This window comes from Bos mutus, chromosome 20 (assembly GCF_027580195.1).
Source record: "Bos mutus isolate GX-2022 chromosome 20, NWIPB_WYAK_1.1, whole genome shotgun sequence".
In the NCBI taxonomy this organism is placed as follows: domain Eukaryota; kingdom Metazoa; phylum Chordata; class Mammalia; order Artiodactyla; family Bovidae; genus Bos; species Bos mutus.
In genome coordinates this window covers 20,347,504-20,366,245 of record NC_091636.1, presented here as the reverse complement: position 1 = coordinate 20,366,245, position 18,742 = coordinate 20,347,504, and the positions used below count along the sequence as shown (strand labels likewise).

The 18,742-nt window shown below is 38.1% G+C and overlaps 1 protein-coding gene across 1 annotated transcript in view; it reads right to left on the bottom strand.

Moving 5' to 3' along the window:
* Positions 1-18,742, bottom strand: part of ZSWIM6 (zinc finger SWIM-type containing 6) — a 211,751-nt gene that overhangs the window by 72,746 nt on the left and 120,263 nt on the right. Inside the window, exon 2 of the mRNA XM_005900493.2 lies at positions 10,141-10,497. Within this exon, the coding sequence (XP_005900555.2) occupies positions 10,141-10,497 (357 nt within the window). The remainder of the gene's footprint in view (positions 1-10,140; positions 10,498-18,742) is intronic.

Sequence of the window (18,742 nt, the reverse complement as noted above, 5' to 3'; positions counted from 1 at the left end):
ACTACCGTATCATGTATACCTGCTGGGTCAGAGACGTGATGCCTCCCAAAAGATTACTTCTCTTCTGCTAAAACGAGATGTTTTTCCATATGAAGATGATCACGTGTGCATGACTGTATATTTCAACAATTTTTTAGAAGAAATTTAAATCATATTATGAAAACACCAAGTTCTAATTAAAACTTAATGGTAAAACTGGTCATTTTTGAAGGGAGATTTGGCAGTAATTACAAAACTTAAAATGCCCATACCAATTGTTCTGGCATTTCTACTATTAACAAAGAATCTATTACTCAAAAGCACTTGCACAAATTCACACATACAAAAAGAATGGTCACAGTAGAATTGCACATAGTAGAAAAAAATGAAAACAATTTTGAAATCATTTGGTATGTTAATGATTAAACAGACCCATAATATGTAATACTACACAGCACTTAACACAGTAACAGACCTTTTTGTACTAGTAAGATAAAGTACTCATGATGTATGGAAAAAGAAAAAAAAAGAAACTACAAAAAAACTTTTAAAACTGTTTTTAAAAAACTACATACTTGTGTGTGCACCAAAAAACGGCCTCAAACACTATAAACCACACTATCAGCAGCGGCTGCCTTGGGGGAATAAGGGAGTTACTGGAGACCAAGAGAGCCAACGAGTACTTGGTTTTTTATCTTCATTTACTTCTATACGTTTTTCCACATGTATTCTTTTTTTTTTTTTTTTTTTACTTTTACGTTTCACACTACTGCACTTTGCGATAGCACATTTAAAGCAACTTTAATTCTCTCCTATAGATTTGCTAATTAAATTGACCACCACTAGTAGGTCATACCTTTGTTTCACCAACTGTCAATGCCAGAACATTCTACAATAGAAAGGATAATGCTTGTAATAACCAAATTATCTCCCTGGGATAACTGAAAAACTGGTTGCTAACGCAAGCCCAATTACATGAATATGACCATCCACAGGGAAACAAAATGAAGAGAGATGTGACATGAAGCCTCCGTCAAACGACTCCAACTGTCTGTCACTCATATTTGGAACATATGTACAAGAATACATCTCCAAATTCTAAGAAAATGGAATTTAAAAATGATATGGTTACTTTTTTTAAAGTATCATTGATTTACAACATTAGTTTTAGGGTTTCAGTATTTTTATAGACAACACTCCATCGAAAGTAACTACATGATAATGGTTATAATTCCCTATACTATACAATATATCCTTGTTGTTTATCTATTTTTTATTTTTAGGTTATGCATTTTGTTTTTTTTTTAATTAATTTTAATTGGAGGCTAATTACAATATTGTATTGGTTTTGTCATACATCAACAGGAATCCGCCACAGGTGTACACGTGTTTTTTTTAATATACAATGCTTTGTATCTCTTAATCTCATAACCCTAATTTGACCCTCCTCCCTTTCCTCTCCTCTCTGGTAACACTTAATTTGTTTTCTATATCTTTAAGTCTCCTTCTACCTTGCTGTATACATTTGTTATTATTATATTTTAGATTCCACATATCATTGATATCATAGAGCATTTGTCTTTCCCTGTCTTGAATTATTTCGCTAAGCATAATGGCCTCTAGGTCCATCCTTGTTCCTACAAATGGCAAGCTTTCATTATTTTCCTATGACAGAGTAGTATTCCACTTGTATTCATACATCCCTTCTTCTTTATCCAATTATCTACTGATGGACACTTTAAAGTGAAAGTGAAAGTCGCTCAGTTGTGTCTGACTCTTTGCAATCCCATGGACTATGTAGTCTATGGAATTCTCCAGGCCAGAATACTGACGTGGGTAGCCATTCCCCTCCAGGGGATCTTTCCAACCCAGGGTTCGAACCTAGGTCTTCTGCATTGCAGGAGGATTCTTTAGCAGCTGAGCCACCAGGGAAGCTGGGTTGTTTCCAAATCTCAGCTATTCTAAATAAACAGTGCTGCTATGAGCACTGGGGTGCATGTACCTTCTCAAATTACTCTTTATTTTTTTTGCTGCATATATATCCAGGAGTGACTCCATTGTTAAATCTATTTGTAGTTTTTCATTTTTTTTTTAGGAACCTCTGTACTGTTTGTAATGTAATGCCTCTAATATAAGTGGCTGCACCAATTTACATTCCCACCAACAGAGTGTAAGTGTTCCCTTTTCTGCACATCCTCTCCAACATTTGTTATTTGTAAACTTTTTAAAAAAATTATTTATTTACTTATGGCTGTACTGGGTCTTTGTTGCTGCACAGGCTTTTCTCTAGCTGCAGTGAGCAGGGGCTACTCTCTAGTTGCGATGTGCAGACTTTTCACTGTGGTGGCTTCTTTTGTTGCAGAGCAGACTCTAGGGCTTGGGCTTCAGTACTTGTGGCATGTAGGCTCAGGAGTTGTGGCTCTTGAGCTCTAGAGCAGTCTCAGCAGTTGTGGCCACAGGCTTAGCTGCTCCACAGCATGTGGGATCTCCCCAGATCAAGGATCGAACCCATATCTCCTGCACTGGCAGGCAAACTCCTAACCACTAAGCTACCAGGGACCTGTTATTTGCAGACTTTTTGATGATGGCCACCCTGATAGGTATGAGGTAATATCTTACTGCTATTTTAATTTGCATTTCTCTAACAATTAGTGGTGTTGATTATCTTTTCATGTGTCTGTTGGCCATCTATATTTCTCTTTTGGAAAAATGTCTATTCAGGTCTTCATCCATTTTTTTGAATGGGTTATTTTTTTTTTGATATTGAGTTATATGAACTATTTGTATATTTTAGATATTAATCCCATGTCAGTTATATCATTTGCAGGTATTTTCTCCCATTCTATAGGCTTATTGTTTTGCCAATGGTTTCCTTTACTGTGTAAAAGCTTTAAAGTTTAATTAGGTTCTATTTATTTTTGCTTTTTTTTTTTGCCTTAGGAGACAGATACAAAAAAATATTGCTACAATGTACATCATATGCCTATGTTCTCTTCTAGAAGTTTTATGGTTTCAGGTCTTACATTTAAGTCATTAATCCATTTTGATTTTTTTTTTAATGTTGGAAGAAAATGTTCTAATCTCTGTTTCACATGTAGCTGTGCAGCTTTGCAAGAACCACATGTTGAAGAGACTGCCTTCTCTTCATTGTATATTCTTGTTGTAGATTAATTGACCACAGGTGTGTGAATTTACTTCTGGGCTCTTTATTCTGTTCATTAATCTCTGTGTCTGGTTTCTGTACCAGTACCGTGCTGTTTTGATTACTGTAGCTTTGTAGCATAGTTTGATGAGTGGGAGGGTGACAGCTCCAACTTCGTTCTTTTCTCTCAAGATTGCTTTGGTAATTCTCTGTCTTTTGTGGTTGCATATCAATTTTACGCTAAAGCCTCTGACTGTGTGGATCATAACAAACAGTGGAAAATTCTTAAAGAGAAGGGAATATCAGAATATCTTACCTGTCTCCTGAGAAATCTGTATGTGGGTCAAGAAGCAACAGTAGGAATCTTATATTGAACAAGTGACTGGTTCAAAATTGAAAAAGAAGTACAACAAGGCTGTTTACTGTCACCTTGTTTATTTAACTTATATGCAGAGCACATCATGTGAAATGTCAGGCTGGATAAGTTACAGGCTAGAATCAAGACTGCCAGGAGAAATATCAACCACCTTAGATATGTAGATGATACCACTTTAATGGCAGAAAGTAAAGAGGAACTGAAGAGCCTCTTGATGCAGGTGATAGAGGAAAGTGAAAAAGCTGGCCTAAAACTCAATATTAAAAACACTAAGATCATGGCATCCAGTCCCATCACTTCTTGGTAAACAGAAGGGGCAAAGGTGGAAGCAGTAACAGATTTCCTCTTCTTGGGCTCTAAGATTACTGTGGATGGTGACTGCAGCCATGAAAGTAGAAGAAAACTGCTTCTTGGCAGGAAAGCTACAACAAACCTAGACAGTGTATTAAAAAGCAAAGACATCACTTTGCCAACAAAGGTCCATATAGTCAAGACCATGGTCTTTCTAATAGTCATGTACGGATGTGAGGGTTGGACCATAAAGAAGGCAGAGCACCAAAGCATTCATGCTTCTGAACTGTGGTGCTGGAGAAGACTCTTGAGGGTCCCTTGGACAGCAAGGAGATCAAACCAGTCAATCCTAAAGGAAATCAGTCCTGAATATTCACTGGAAGGACTGATGCTGAAGTTGAAGCTCCAACACTTTGGCCACCTGATGTGAAGAGCCAACTCACTGGAAAAGATCCTGAAGCTGGGAAGGATTGAAGGCAGAAGAGGGCAACAGAGGATGGAATGATTGGAAGGCAGCATTAATTCAATAGACATAAACTTAAGCAAATTCCAGGACATGGTGAGGGACATGGAAGCCCCGCATACTGCAATCCATGGAGTTACACAGAGTCGGACATAACTTGGCAACTCAACAACAACAACAATGAATTTTAGGATTTTCTGTCCTAATTTTGTGGAAAATATCATTGTTATTTGATAGGGCTTATATCAAATCTGTAGGCTGTTTGGGGTAGTATATCCATTTTAACAATATTAATCACTCCAATTCAAGAGCATGAATATCTTTTCATTTCTGTGTATCATCTTCATTTTCCTTCATCAATGTTTTATTGTTTTCAGAGTACAGGCCTTTCACCTACTCAGTTAAATTTATTCCTATGTATTTTATTCTTTTCCATTTAATTTTTAATGACATTATTATTTTTAACTTTCTTTTTCTGATATTTCATTATTAGTGTACAGAAATGTAACGGATTTCTGTATATTAACCTGCAGCCTGCAACTTTGCTGAATTCATTTATTAGCTTTTGGGTAGAAATTTTAGGGTTTTCTATGTGAATAGTAACAATTTAACTTCTCTTTCAATTTGAATGGCTTTTACTTCTTTTTTCTGTCCGATTGCTGTGGTGAGATCTTCCAAAGCTACGTTAAATACAAGTGGTGGGAGTGGAAATCCTTGTCTTGTTCCTGAATTTGGAGGAAAGGCTTTAGCTTTTCACCACCGAGTATGATTTTTAACTATGCATAGGTGTGTCATAAATGACCTTTATTACATAATAAAGGACACTGTTACTTAATTTTGAGTGTCCATTACTTCTTAAATACTGTCCTTAGGGAAGCTGCCAAAAGATACAGGTCATAGTTCTCGCCCTGATGGAGCTTACAATCAAGTAAAAATAAGCTACACAACAAATATGGGATGGCTGAATAGATTTGGTTGTTTGGTGATATCTGGGAGAGACTGAATGGATTGATATATATAACGGCTGGGACATGGAAGTATTTGAAGGCTAAATTTAGCAAGACAGGCAGGCATGAATGGAATTTATACTGCTAGTTTTATACAAAACCATGCTGAAACAAAACTAAATGTCTGATGGAAGAACAACACACAAATGCACACTAGGGTAGAAGAGGTACATTGGTCCTTCTGTGTGTGTCTGTATAAAAATACTACCACCAGTCACAGAATTAGGGGTGGAAAAGATCTTACATGTCATATGTCAACCCTTACCTGACATGTAAATAGAACTGACTCAAACAACTGAATTTGAATTGCACAGGTCCACTTGCAGAGGATTTTTTTTCAACAGTATTAATAAATATTAAATACTACACAATCCCCAGTTGAATCCACAGACGCAGAACTGCAGATACAGAAGAACTGTGGATACGAGGAACCACGAGTGCAGAGGAACTGCAGGCACCCAGGACTAACTATGTAAGTTACGTGTGGATTTTCAACTGCACAGATGGTTGATGTCTCTAACACCCAAACTGTTCAAAGGTCAACTGTACACGCCTTCTACATTTGGCTGACTGAGATGGTACCTCTGGACACTCGACAGTGAAATGAGGGATGAATCTAGCCTACTTTGGCGACTGACTCAAGCACTGGGGGTAAAAGGGCCACAGAAATGACATCCTTTCCCTCTGGTCCAAGAAGAGACCAATGCCACAGGTGACACTCCATCTGTCCCTTTTTGTCGTAGTCTGCCTAGTACACACTATCCCATAGGGAAGTCCCCCAAAGGAAGAGCAAAAGAGGAAAAAGTAGAAGAGGAAATATATGCCAGAGAGTCAGAGGACAGCAAGCTGACCTCCAACTCTGTTATCATCCATCCCCCAACAGGTTTCTTTTCTCTTCTTTTTAACTATGACTACTTATGGGTACCCCAACATGACGTAAACTCTTATCTTTTCTTTAATATTTTACATATGTAAGTATGACCAAGATTTTTCCAATGCTGCTAGTGAAGATTATGAGCATTTTAAAGATGAGAGAAATGAGTCTTACCCAGGGTCAAACAGGTAATATACAGCAGAGATAATAATGTACTCTAGGTCTCCAGATTTCAATGTTCTGTCCAGATATCACAATTCACTAATTTATAATACATTAATAAGAAGCATAAAAGACCAAAAAACGGCTGGGATGAATTAACCAAGAGAGCAGGTTAGCATTTAGAAATCAGTAAATTTCTAAACACTGAGAAAAAACAATAGCTTTTCTTTTTTTGGAGGATATGGAAGCTAGAAAGTTTTATTATAATATAAAACCATGGTAAACAATTTTGCTTATCAATGCAAAACGGCAACTGCCAATCTCCCTGGAGGGCCATTAACATCAATTAACTAACTTACAGCCACTTTTTAGCACACAATAATTGATTTAATCTAATCAAAATTATGTGAAAAATTTTATGAAACCAAAATGAAATGTAAAAAACTGACAAGGACTGAACAATTACAATAACTAAGTCTGTATTTCAAGTACTTTTACTCAGTCTGTGATCCTGGATAAGTCACTAACCCATTCTCCTTGGTTTCTTCATCTACAATCTATTACAATTATAAATTTGCAATATGTAGCTTACAAGGAAATTATCAGGAACAATATGCCTGGAATACACTTGAAAAAACTTTTAATTCCTTAGCATAAAGTTCTTTAAAAAATATTTCAAAATAGTAAGTAAAGCAACTAATAGAATTTTAAGAAGCTTTAGGACAAGTTCATAAGAAAAAGGAAAAACCTACTGTTAGCAGCATAGTTTGCATTTACTTAAAAATTGTATTATGGCTTTCTTTTAAAAAGTATTTAGATAAGATAAACCTCATTCTCTTTAAGATACCTATCAACAAAATCTAATCTAAATCCTATCCTAACTCTATTTATCTAGTTAGGTAAAAGTGATGCTTTTCCTTACAGAAAAATGAACTCTTCCTAATATTCATGTTCAAAACATTTTTCTCAAAGAAAAAAACACATTCTCAAAACCATGCAAGAAAATACTGCTTAAAAAATGAGTCAGAGGATGCTTAACGTGCAGATGTCTGGAGGCAGGTGGGACCATGTAGTCAAATAACTGCAAAACATTTAAAAATCCCACCCCCTACTAAGTCATCAATCTAACAGTTAAAATAAGACCCTCCAGGGAGCAGATTTCCCATTTCATCACTTAAGGTCACGGCCTGCTTTCTAACTCTCTTCTTTTTTGCCACTTGTCACACTAGAATGGAAAGCAGGAAGGCAGCTTGTGTAATTGGCCCATTTCCAGGCTAGGAGCAAATGTGATGATAAATTAAGTGGAGAAAGCTGGCAGGAGAAACTGCTCAAGTTCACTGCTCTCGTGGAGCTGTTCTCATACAACGGTTATCTGAAAATCACATTCAGTCTAAAGCTAACCTGAATTCTGTCCTTGATATTTCCTTAGTTTTTTCTTCTAATTTTAGAAAATCTGAAAGAAATATAATGTCTTGTGAATACTTTTTTACATCCAACCTTAGATTGTTTCATTAGTCTCACTATTTTGACGCAGAAATGGATTTTAAAAGCTTTTAGATAAGAAATTTGGGGGTCTGCTATCCTTTAAAACAAGGAAGACAGATGCAGAACAAACAACTGACTTGGTATGGACCTCTGGTTAAACTAAAACTTTGAGAACTAAATGACCAAATGGATTATATGAATTTTAAAGAAAGGAAAAAAAGGGAGTGCATGAAAGTTTGAAGAAATGGTATATGCTATTCTTCTGCCTTCAGTCAATGTTTTAATAAGAAGCCACAAACAGGCTCCTGAGAAATCTCTGAGATGACTGTTAGCTGGCCTGAATTTTCACACAGTAACACAATGGAGACAGATGGTATGACAGAGCAGAAGCCTACTTAAACTTAAAGAGTCCTTGAGTGCATGTGCTTTTGGTGGGTCCAGGGTACTTCTGTGGCAGAGTTGTTTACCATCCTGTTACTCAACACTGGCAGATTCTACCAAGTAAAATGCTTTATACACCTTGTAATAGCTACTTTAATAAAGCTGAGACTGATATGCAGAGCGCTAGAAGAAATATGGTTATGTGGATTTTCCGCTGACATAAAAGACATATTAAAAGTATCATAAGACACCAGGAGACTGACAAAAGAATGTTCACAGCTTTATTCAAAACAAGGTTCATCAACAGTGAAATGGACATATAAATCATGGTGTCCTCATACCCAGAATACTTTCTAGAGAGCTACTGTTCCAATAAGGTCGCTACTAACCATGTGGCTACTGAACACCTGCAATGTGGCTAGAGTTTGATCTGAGATGTGCTTGTGGTTAACTGTAAAACAGATTTTCAAAGAATAATGTGAATAAGAAGTGAAATATATAAATATTTTTGTTGAATTTATGAATGTTAGACTAATATGAATATGAACTGATTTTTCAAGTATATTGAGATAAACATTATTAAAATCAATTTTACTTGTTTCTTTTTGAATATTTTAAATTATACATGTGGTTCACACTGCACTTCTATTGGTATTTCTAGTGCTGCTTAAGAGCAATGAAAATGAATGAACTAAAAGGTACATGAAACAATGTAAATAAATCTCATAAACATGAGATGATGTTTATGATTATCCAAATCATTCATGATTTTGAATGAAAGAAGTCAGATAGGGGCTTCCCTCGTGGCTCAATGGTAAAGAATCTGCCTGCCAATGCAGGGAATATGGGTTCGATCCTCTGATCTGGGAAGATCCCACATGTTGCGGAGCAACTAAGCCCGTGCGCCACAACTACTGAGCCCTAGAGGCTGTGTTCCACAAGAGAAGACACTGCAATAAGAAGCCTGCATGCAGCAATGAAGACCCAGCACAGCCAAAAATTAATAAATAAATAAAATTCAAAAAAAAAAAAAAGTCAGATACCTAAAGTTTAAAATCAGGTAAGACTAAACCAGGGTTTAGTGATGTTAACATTAAAACACAAAGCACCAAGGAAGTGATTACCGTAAAAACATCAGGCAATGGTTACCATGAGGAACAGAAAGGAGCTGGTGACTCAAAGTAAGGGGGCACACGTGGAACCCTCTCAAGTGCCAAATGTGGTCTATTTCGTGGCCTGGGTGTTGGTTCACTTTGTTAATATGCACATATATATTTTATGCACTTTTCTGTGTTACGTCTCACAATTTTAAAAGTTTTTAGGAAGTGAGCTCAAATTGCTTTCCTTAAACATTTACACTTTCTATGTCAAGGATTGAGTGAACTGGTCTCATATCTCAACTATATGTAGACAGCTGATACACATGCTAACAAATAAGTCAGATAAGTTCAGTGTATAAAATACTTAAAAGAAACTTTTTGAGATTTCTTATACACAATAATAGTCATATCCTAAACTCTGTCTAAACAAATTTTAGTATTTTTCTAAAAATAAATTATTTCTTAACATGCAGTATCATATTAGAAACTTAATGCCTTGGAAAATACACTTTTAAAAAAATGAAAAAAATTCTGAATACATGCAAGTCAGTTTACTGACAACACCTGACAAGGGTGAATTTGTGTTTACCATAGCCAATATCTAATATTTGATAAAACTGTATTAATATAAAACATAAATGTTTAAGAGCCAAGCTTTAACAAATGAGAGATCTTTCTGAGCATAAAAGGCTTGGTATCTCCAGAATGAACACTTCAGAAGAAATGTTTTAAGATGCAAAATTGAATTTAAACCCTCAGCTACCTAAGGGCAATGCTGATGATCTAATTCATATTTAACTTACTTTTATATAGAAGAATTAAACTTATAAATGAACAATAATCCCAAGAAGCAAGCTATAGAATGGCTGTCTATACTCACCATGTACTTGGTTGATTTCTGAATTCTGGGAAAGAATTTCATCTGCTAATTTTTGAGCAGTTGGCAAAACTTCTGTGTGGTGCACTGTGATCAAATACTGTACAAACTTTTGTAGTTGGTCTCTATTCATTTGAAAGAGAGTCTCTGAAATGGGAAGATGCAATTTGACCTGATCTGGCTTGCGGATGCGGTATAAAGACAGTGCCACAACATGCGCACAATAAAATATGTCCTTGTTTCCACAGCTGCAGGTCACTGAGGTAATCTTGCAACGATCAAAGCTGATGGCCACGTTGCAAACAGTTTCTGGCTCCGATTGTATTGCAGGTTCTGTCACTGTGCCACTCAAGTGGAAACCTATGTGAAAGAAAGGGAGGAGAGAGTTCAGCTTCTGCATTCAGATGCTACAAAATATTTTAATTCTTTGAAATGTGTAGTACTTGACAGCAGTAAGAAAAACATATGACAGCTTTTATTTTCAAGTAAAGACATTCAGGTCACTCAAACCTCCCTCCCCCAGCACCTTACAAGTTAAAAAAAAAAAAAAAAAAGCTATTTAACAGACATGCTCAAGTATTTTACCCAGCCATATGAAAACACTTACTGCAGTATACCACCATCACACCTATATATATGTATATACATATACCACTTCAAAACTATACCAAGATCACAGCTTCAATAAGCCATCATTACACTATTTTAAATCTGTGGTATAGTGGCTCAGACGGTAAAGAATCTGCGTGCAATGCAGGAGATCCCGGTTCAATCCCTTAGTTAGGAAGAGCCTCTGGAGAAGGGGATGGCTACCCACTCCAATAGTTTTGCCTGGGAAATCCCATGGACAGAGGAGCCTGGAGGGCTACAGTCCATGGGGTTGTAAAGAGTCAGCCACGACTGAGTGACTAACACTTTCACTTTCCTACTTGACCAAAATCAAGTAGTTTTCTCCCTCACCATCCCACCGTTTTTTAAACAATTTTTAAAAATAGAGTAGGTCATTTCAGCTTTCTTCTCAACAAACTCCTCCCCTTCCTTCCACCTTTATTCCAGGCAGCCCCAATATAGCAGTGTCTCTGGGGAACGGCAAAGCCCACCAAAACCTGAAACCAACACCATCGCTGAAGTAGCTCACAATGATGGTTTTCTTTCCTATCACAGAGCAAGTGAAGGTGAAAGTCGCTCAGTTGTGTCCAACTCTTTGTGACCCCATGGACTATAGAGTCCATGGAATTCTCCAGCCAAGAATACCAGAGTGGGTAGCCTTTCCCTTCTCCAGGAGATCTTCCCAACCTAGGGATCAAACCCAGGTCTCCTGCATTGCAGGCAAATCCTTTACCAACTGAGCTATCAGGAAAGCTCATCACACAGAGTAAAGATGGTACAAACATGCTCATTTGCACATACGGGTGCACAAAATCACAAAGCGGCAAGGGACCCACGCTGTATAGCTTCAACTTAGAACCACAAAGGAATTCTCTACAACCTCATGACCAACGGCTTCAGAGCACTGATTCGAAGGATCCAGCAATGAGACACTCAAGCCACACGAGCAGCAATTCCTCATGGATAGCTTTATCTGCAGCTCACAGCCAACTGGAAACTGTCTCCCGCTGCCACTGGCTGCAGTCAGTCAGTCCTGTCCTGTTTGGTTAGGGCATAAATTGCCCTCACTCCTTTCCCCTAAATATGGGGAGCTATCCTGAATTCCTTTTGGCACACCATTCAGTTCCATCTACCCTCTCTGAAAGTCACGATAAACTTTAAGGGGAATCCCTTTAGAAACACAGGCCACATTTACCTCAGGATTAAGTACTTGACAGAAACCTGAATGTTACAAATGTAATGAAGCTTCTCTCAGCCTTCCACTATCTATGCTACTTGAATTAAACTTATCTAGCAGGCCACTATTTCTTCATTCTCTCCCAGTGGGAACTCTGGGAGGGGGGGCTGCATTTGGAGCTGCAGAGACGTGACAGGGCAATGACAGTCTGATGATGCCTAAAGTGCACATGTGGGGCATCTGAACCCTACTTATTATCACCTTCAAGGGAGGGCTTCCTTTAGGCCAGGGAGTTGGGAAAAACATTATTCAACTTATAAGAAATCTTTCAGAGTCGTATAACTTCATCTTGATAATTCATATTCAGCAACAAAGTGGAGACAGAAAAGTGCTATAATTTTTTTAACCAAATTATCAATTTAAAAGGTGTATTTCCAAAAATCAAATCACTATCATTGCTTTGTAATAAGGAAATCTGATAACTGTAATACGGTAATCCTTGGTTTTCTTCCCACAAAGCTCATCCCTGTTTCCAAACGGATATTCCAGTTTCCTGTTATAACTCTTTTGGTCAAGAAGTTTTTGTGGGGGCTTCCCTGGTGGCTCAGTGGTAAAGAATCCGCCTGCCAATGCGGGAGACACAGGTTTGATCCCTGATCTGGGAAGATTCCACATACCTCGAAGAAAGCCCGAGAGCCCCAACTACTGAGCCCATGCTCTAGAGCCTGGGAGCCGTAACTACTGAGCCCACATGCCTAGTCTGTGCTCTGCAACGAGAAGCCCTCACAACGAGAAGCCTGGGCACCATAATGGAAGCGTAACCCCTGCTCGCCGCAACCAGAGAAAGCCCGTGCAAAACAAAGGCCCTGCACAGGCAAAAAAGATTTAAGTTTTTTTTGAAAACCACAAAGTAAAGCTACATAGCATATGTGATCATATTTTTAAAAAATTTTAATGTATTTTCCCATGAGAAAAAATAATCACACAAAAAAGTAAACACCGAGGAAAATTTCAGAAATAATAATAAGAGCAGTCTTGCTTTTTTATGTATCAGTGCACTAAGAATTTACAATAATTAGAAGATCATGCATGGCACAGGCATAGATTAAGACAAAATAGAAAAAAACCCAAAAACAACAGGTTATAAGAGAGTCTAGAAAGTTTCCAAGTATATTCTGTATATCTAGTGCAAAGGATCTCTGTTTTCCACCTATCACATACATATGTGTACAAAAGAAACTAGTTGTCACTACAGAAAGATAGTTTTCATAAACTAACCATTTATAAAGTCAAACTCTCTCAGTTTGCTACTGCTGCTGCTAAGTTGCTTCAGTCATGTCCGACTCTGTGCAACCCCATAGACAGCAGCCCACCAAGCTCCCCCGTCCCAAGGATTCTCCAGGCAAGAACAATGGAGTGGGTTGCCAGTTCCTTCTCCAATGCAGGAAAGTGAAAAGTGAAAGTGAAGTCACTCAGTCGTGTCCGACTCTTAGCGAACCCATGGACTGCAGCCCAACAGGCTCCTCCGTCCTTGGGATTTTCCAGGCAAGAGTACTGGAGAAGGGTGCCATTGCCTTCTCCGCTCTCTCAGTTTAACACTCCTTTATTTCTCCTTATCCACCAAGTCAGCGCTTTAGTCCCTCTGCAAAAGTGATCCTGAAGAATTTCTCCTACCACAGGCAAAGCCAAGACAACTGAGGATCCAAACGAGTTATACTAGTTAGTATTTAAACAGTCTGAAAGGCTATAGTTTGACAGGTGCTTCAGAACAGATTAATTTAACTATCAAAGAAGAGGCCCTTAGCAAAACTGATGAAGCTCTCAAATAGTTTTGCAAAACCAACTTTTCTTTACTCATGTAGCTGTATAAGTCAGAGGTACAGCAAACCCTGATATTGTACAATTATGCTAGGAGAAAAACCCCACGTATTATCCAATTTCATTATGTCAAATATTTACTACTCTCATAAAATATTTTAAAAAGCAAACTATAAAATATTGCGACCTCCAAAACAATTCAAGAGATGTGTGAGGACACAAATAAACACATTCATGTCTTATAAAGTACACTTCATTAATGTAGTATCATCAGGATTGAGGTGCTTCATGAATGTTCACTTTCTAAGTAATTCTAGATTATCTTTCAAGTATCCAAACTCCTTTTCAAAATTCTAACCATTTTTTTTTAAGTATTTCTACATGGTACAGGTTTTACCTTGCCACCCCAGTCAGCTGACCATTTGGGGTGTTACCACGTGAAAGGGACAGCACCGCCTGGACAGACAACTGCAGGTGGCAGGACTTTTAAGTGAGCTCTCATTTTTTCCTCTACTATCAGCTATCACAATGACTCCTCTCTCCTACAGCTATTCTCTTTCAAAGAAAATTCATTCCCCTCAGGTCAGCTGCACCTCTAATTTGACTTGCTTTGTGGCAATTATTTAATGCTCAGAGGCCTATTTGGGGTTTCCCCTCCTCACTTTGAGGCTGGGATGGATACATGAAAATTACACAGGGGACAGCAGGTATAATACTGAACCAATATGTAGGAGGTTCCATCAAGCCTTACTTCAGGGCTCGAGAAAACTTGGGAATTCTACCAACACACTTTCTCCAAGTGCTAAATCATACCAGAGCTCCCACAGGAGAAGCAAGGAGAATATTCCTCCCTCAGAGATTCTTAGAGATGTCCCTATAAGACATTCTCCCCCACCCTCTCCACCCCACCCCACAGTGGTCTTATCCATTAGGTACTGGGTAACTTGAAACAAAGCAATGTTCTTGAGAACGGATTTTGCCTTTCTGGAATTCTGACAATCCCAGATAACAAGCTGCCTCAAGACTGTAGATGTGAAAATCTCCTACTGGGATAGTCAGCTGTTCTATATGCCAGAACTGAGGATACAAAAGGGGGTAATCCTGTGCTCTATAGTAAACCATGGATAATTAACTTTTATTTTCAAATAACTATAACTGAAGAAATTATGCAAATCTTTTTTAATAAATATATTTGACTTTATAAAATATAATCTGTCAAAGACAGCTAATCCCATTAACAGCAAACCTCACAGGCAGCCAAACTGTCTGGTCATCATGCCACCACAGAGCCCAATCTAACTTTAGTATTCACATCCTCAATCTGCAGGAACTAAACCAAAGCGCAGTGCTGTGTGTGTGTGCGCTAAGTTGCTTCAGTCGTATCTGACTCTTTGTGACCCCAAGGACTGTAGCCCACCAAGCTCTTCTGTCCGTGGGAGTCTCCAGGCAAGAATATTGGAGTGGGTTGCGACGGCCTCCTTAAGGGAATCTTCCCAACCCAGGGATCGAACCTACACGTCTTATGTCTCCTGCATTGGCAGGTGGGTTCTTTACCACTAGCTCTACCTGGGAAGCCCACAGTGATGTACAGGCCTTGGTAAAACTCTGATTTGGATCAGGTTCTGTCCACTTAAAAGCTGTGTGATCTGAGCATGCTGTTTAACCTTTCTGAGACTTGCTCTATTTTGAACAAAATGTGGCTAGAAATACCTCCTAGGGTTGTTTGGGGGATTAAAATGAAATAACATATGTAAAGCACCTGGCACACAGTAAAAGTGCTCATTAAATTTTACTTCCCTTTCCTTCTCTTCCCAGCTGGAGAAAAAAAGGGGAGGGGTGCTGGATACATTCCCTTCATCCATAACACTTTTTTCCCTCCACAGCTACTGGAATCTTTGGGGAAGGTGGAGTCTCACTCTTGAAGTACCTTGGAAAATAAGCATGAAAGAGTCTTACTTTCATACACAGAGAACTAGAGAATTTTAGGGGAGAGACTTCTTTCAAGTAACCATAGATAGATACTTCAAAAATATTACAATGCAATGATTCTTAAAACACAGTCCAGGGATACCCACAAGTACCCGAGAGGCCTTCAGGGGAGTCCACTACGCCAAAACTTCATTTTTGCACTTGACCTTTCTGTAGGTCAATGGTTTATATGACAACATAAAAATCCTTAAGGGGCAAATTTCTCACATATGAACACACGAACTGCCTGCATTAATTTCACGTTAATGAGCATTAACATTTCTAGAAAGTAAATACTAAATTCTTCATTGATACTCTAAAAATATCCTTCCCTGAAAGCTGATTTTCTGTATCTAAGTCAATATTTTAGTTGCATTTTAAAAGGGACAAGGAGAGGCCCCTGATATCACAGACTGGAGAGACAACTGGTTTAAAATACAAAAATAATTTCTAAAGGTTGGCCATTTTGTGCATATATGTGTATGCTCTTGGTTAACTGAAAAATGGTTACAGACTGAAAGCGTTAGAAAATATCTAAGCTAAAATAAACTGGTAGACATGAAATAAATATATACTAAAAACTGCTGCTTTCAGGGCACATTCTTTTCAGAAAAATATGCACTCTGTGCATGAGGTGCTCAAGTAACAAATTCTTTGTTGAAAAAGAATTTAACAGAAGCACTGGTGTAGTACTTACACAAATACATCTTTCACCCTTTTCCTAAATAAAAAGAACCCCTGGGGAAATTAAAGGCAGAAACCAAAGCAAGTTAATGTTATGGCTGAAAGGATGGCAAGGGTTGTACGAGGTTTCTTCTAAATTTTTAAAGCTAAATCTAAAAATGCAAGTGTTAACATTTAACACTCCCATAACAAAGTATTCATTGGTTAACTAAAACCCAGTGCATTGGCTAAATGTATAGTAAATAATACCTGATTATGTGTCCCTAGTAAAATATATGAGTTAATCATTGCCCCCACAAAACCCAATTTTTACTTTCCTAACTCCGAGAACTACTGCACACAATCCAACATGCCATGCTGCAGTTATCAATTTTAGAAACAAAAAGTTTCAATTCACATGAAGCATAATTTCCAGATCACAATATAGACACATTAAGGGCCCAAAACCAACTTGTCTAAAATATGATATCCTTTCTTAACTACATAATTTTCTCAAAGGGAAATCCTAAATTAAAGAGACTGCATCCTGTGAGCTGGCTAATTAAATCCTCTAGCCTTAATTTCTAATACTAAAGCTTAAACAGCTTATGGAAAGACATTAGGAGATTTTGCTGGCAATTGCTAATGAAGTGATTTCCGTCTTTCAGAAAAAATATTTTTTAAAGGAAAAGCTTTATTTTGTGAAGTCCATCTTAAAAATGCCTATTTGGAGTAGAATCGCTCCTACACTTCATTAATATTTGAGAAAGACAATGGCAAATTAATGCAAAGACCAGACTGTAAACCACAGCACACCATATAAACAACATAAAAATTTACGGAGCATGCACTAGATGGGCCCAATCAAGAGTTCCCAGAGGCATTCTGCTCAATATTGGTTTTGTTTTCTCGTTAACGTAGAGTCTTGCAACACTTCATACAAGGATCCATATGATCAGAATAACTGTATTAGATATGAATGGCATTACACAGTTATTTAATATTTTTCCTGAAAAAAAGACACTTATCCACTAATTTAGCCATCTGTCATGAGCACTCCGTGTCACCCCCAAACTTGAAGTACACAAAGGCCCCACATTACCATCAAGTGATAATTCTGTATTTTAACATGCATACTTGAGGGAACCAACCACTGCCCAGCCCCACATTCTGGGTGGGCAACCAGGGGAGGGGGCTGATAAATGAATTAGGTAGAATGTGAGATATACGTACAACTATAAAGCCACAAAGTTCTTAGGAATTTAAATCATCTGCCCCAAGTTTTAAATTCTACTTTCTCTAATGCCTATCTTCTCTAATACAAGCAAAGCAGCTCCAGACTTGCAGCTTTCTTCAAGGCCAGATCATTCAGGCCCCATCAGTACAGCCGCCAATGCTGCCCCTACAACTCAGTGCCCCCCGCCCTCTTTCTCCTCCTCCCGTGGCCTCTCACCTGGGTCCCCCACCTCTAAAGTGCACATTAAGTTTGTAGAGTCCTTTGGTGTCCAAACACCTACTCCAAGCACTTTTACACAATTTTGTCTTACTTCCCCCTAAAGGGGGAAAGGGACAGAAGATCGTTTTACCTGTTTCCTGTTGTATTTTACAGCAAAACAACCTTTAGAAATGCTTGGCTACTTGGTTTAGGAGCTGAGGTGAAGTACAAACTCTGGAAATGAACTGTTTAACAGAGCCAAGAGTAAGGAGAAAAGTGTGCTCAGGCCCCAGAAGGGAGAATGCAGGCCTCTGTAGTCAATTCCTCTACCCACAACCTAGAACTCTGGCTTGACCCTTCGACTTTTAATGAAAGCCTGTTTCTAAGAGTTCACCTCTCTCTCGTACTGAATTAAGCCGGAAGCAGAGTGACGTCATCTGAGGCAGCAGAGTTCTGCAGCACCCTTGTCACAGAGGACTGTCCTGGACAAAACACTCAAGAAGCATCTCTTAGGTGAAAGAAAGCACAAACTCTCTTACACTCTTGGTAGATGCAACATATTGTCTGGTGGGTCTCAAACTGGCATGTGCGTCAGAGTCACCTACAAGACTTGTTATAACACAGATGCTGGGCCCCACCCATCATCCTAGGTGGTGCTGAAGCTGCTCATCCAGGGATCACTGACCTAAGATGATTACAATTCAGCCTAAACAAGACTTTCTTAGTAAAAATATATTTAAGTAAACACAGTAAACAGAATAGTAAGTAATATATAATTTGTGATTTAAAAATGTATACAATCTCTAGCCTATCATGTAACCTAAATGTTTCCAATTCCAAATGTGATTTATTAAACTGGCCTGAGCATTACCAAAATAAATAAATGAATAAATAATAAATGAAAAAAAATTTTTTAATGTTATCAGTATCATAAT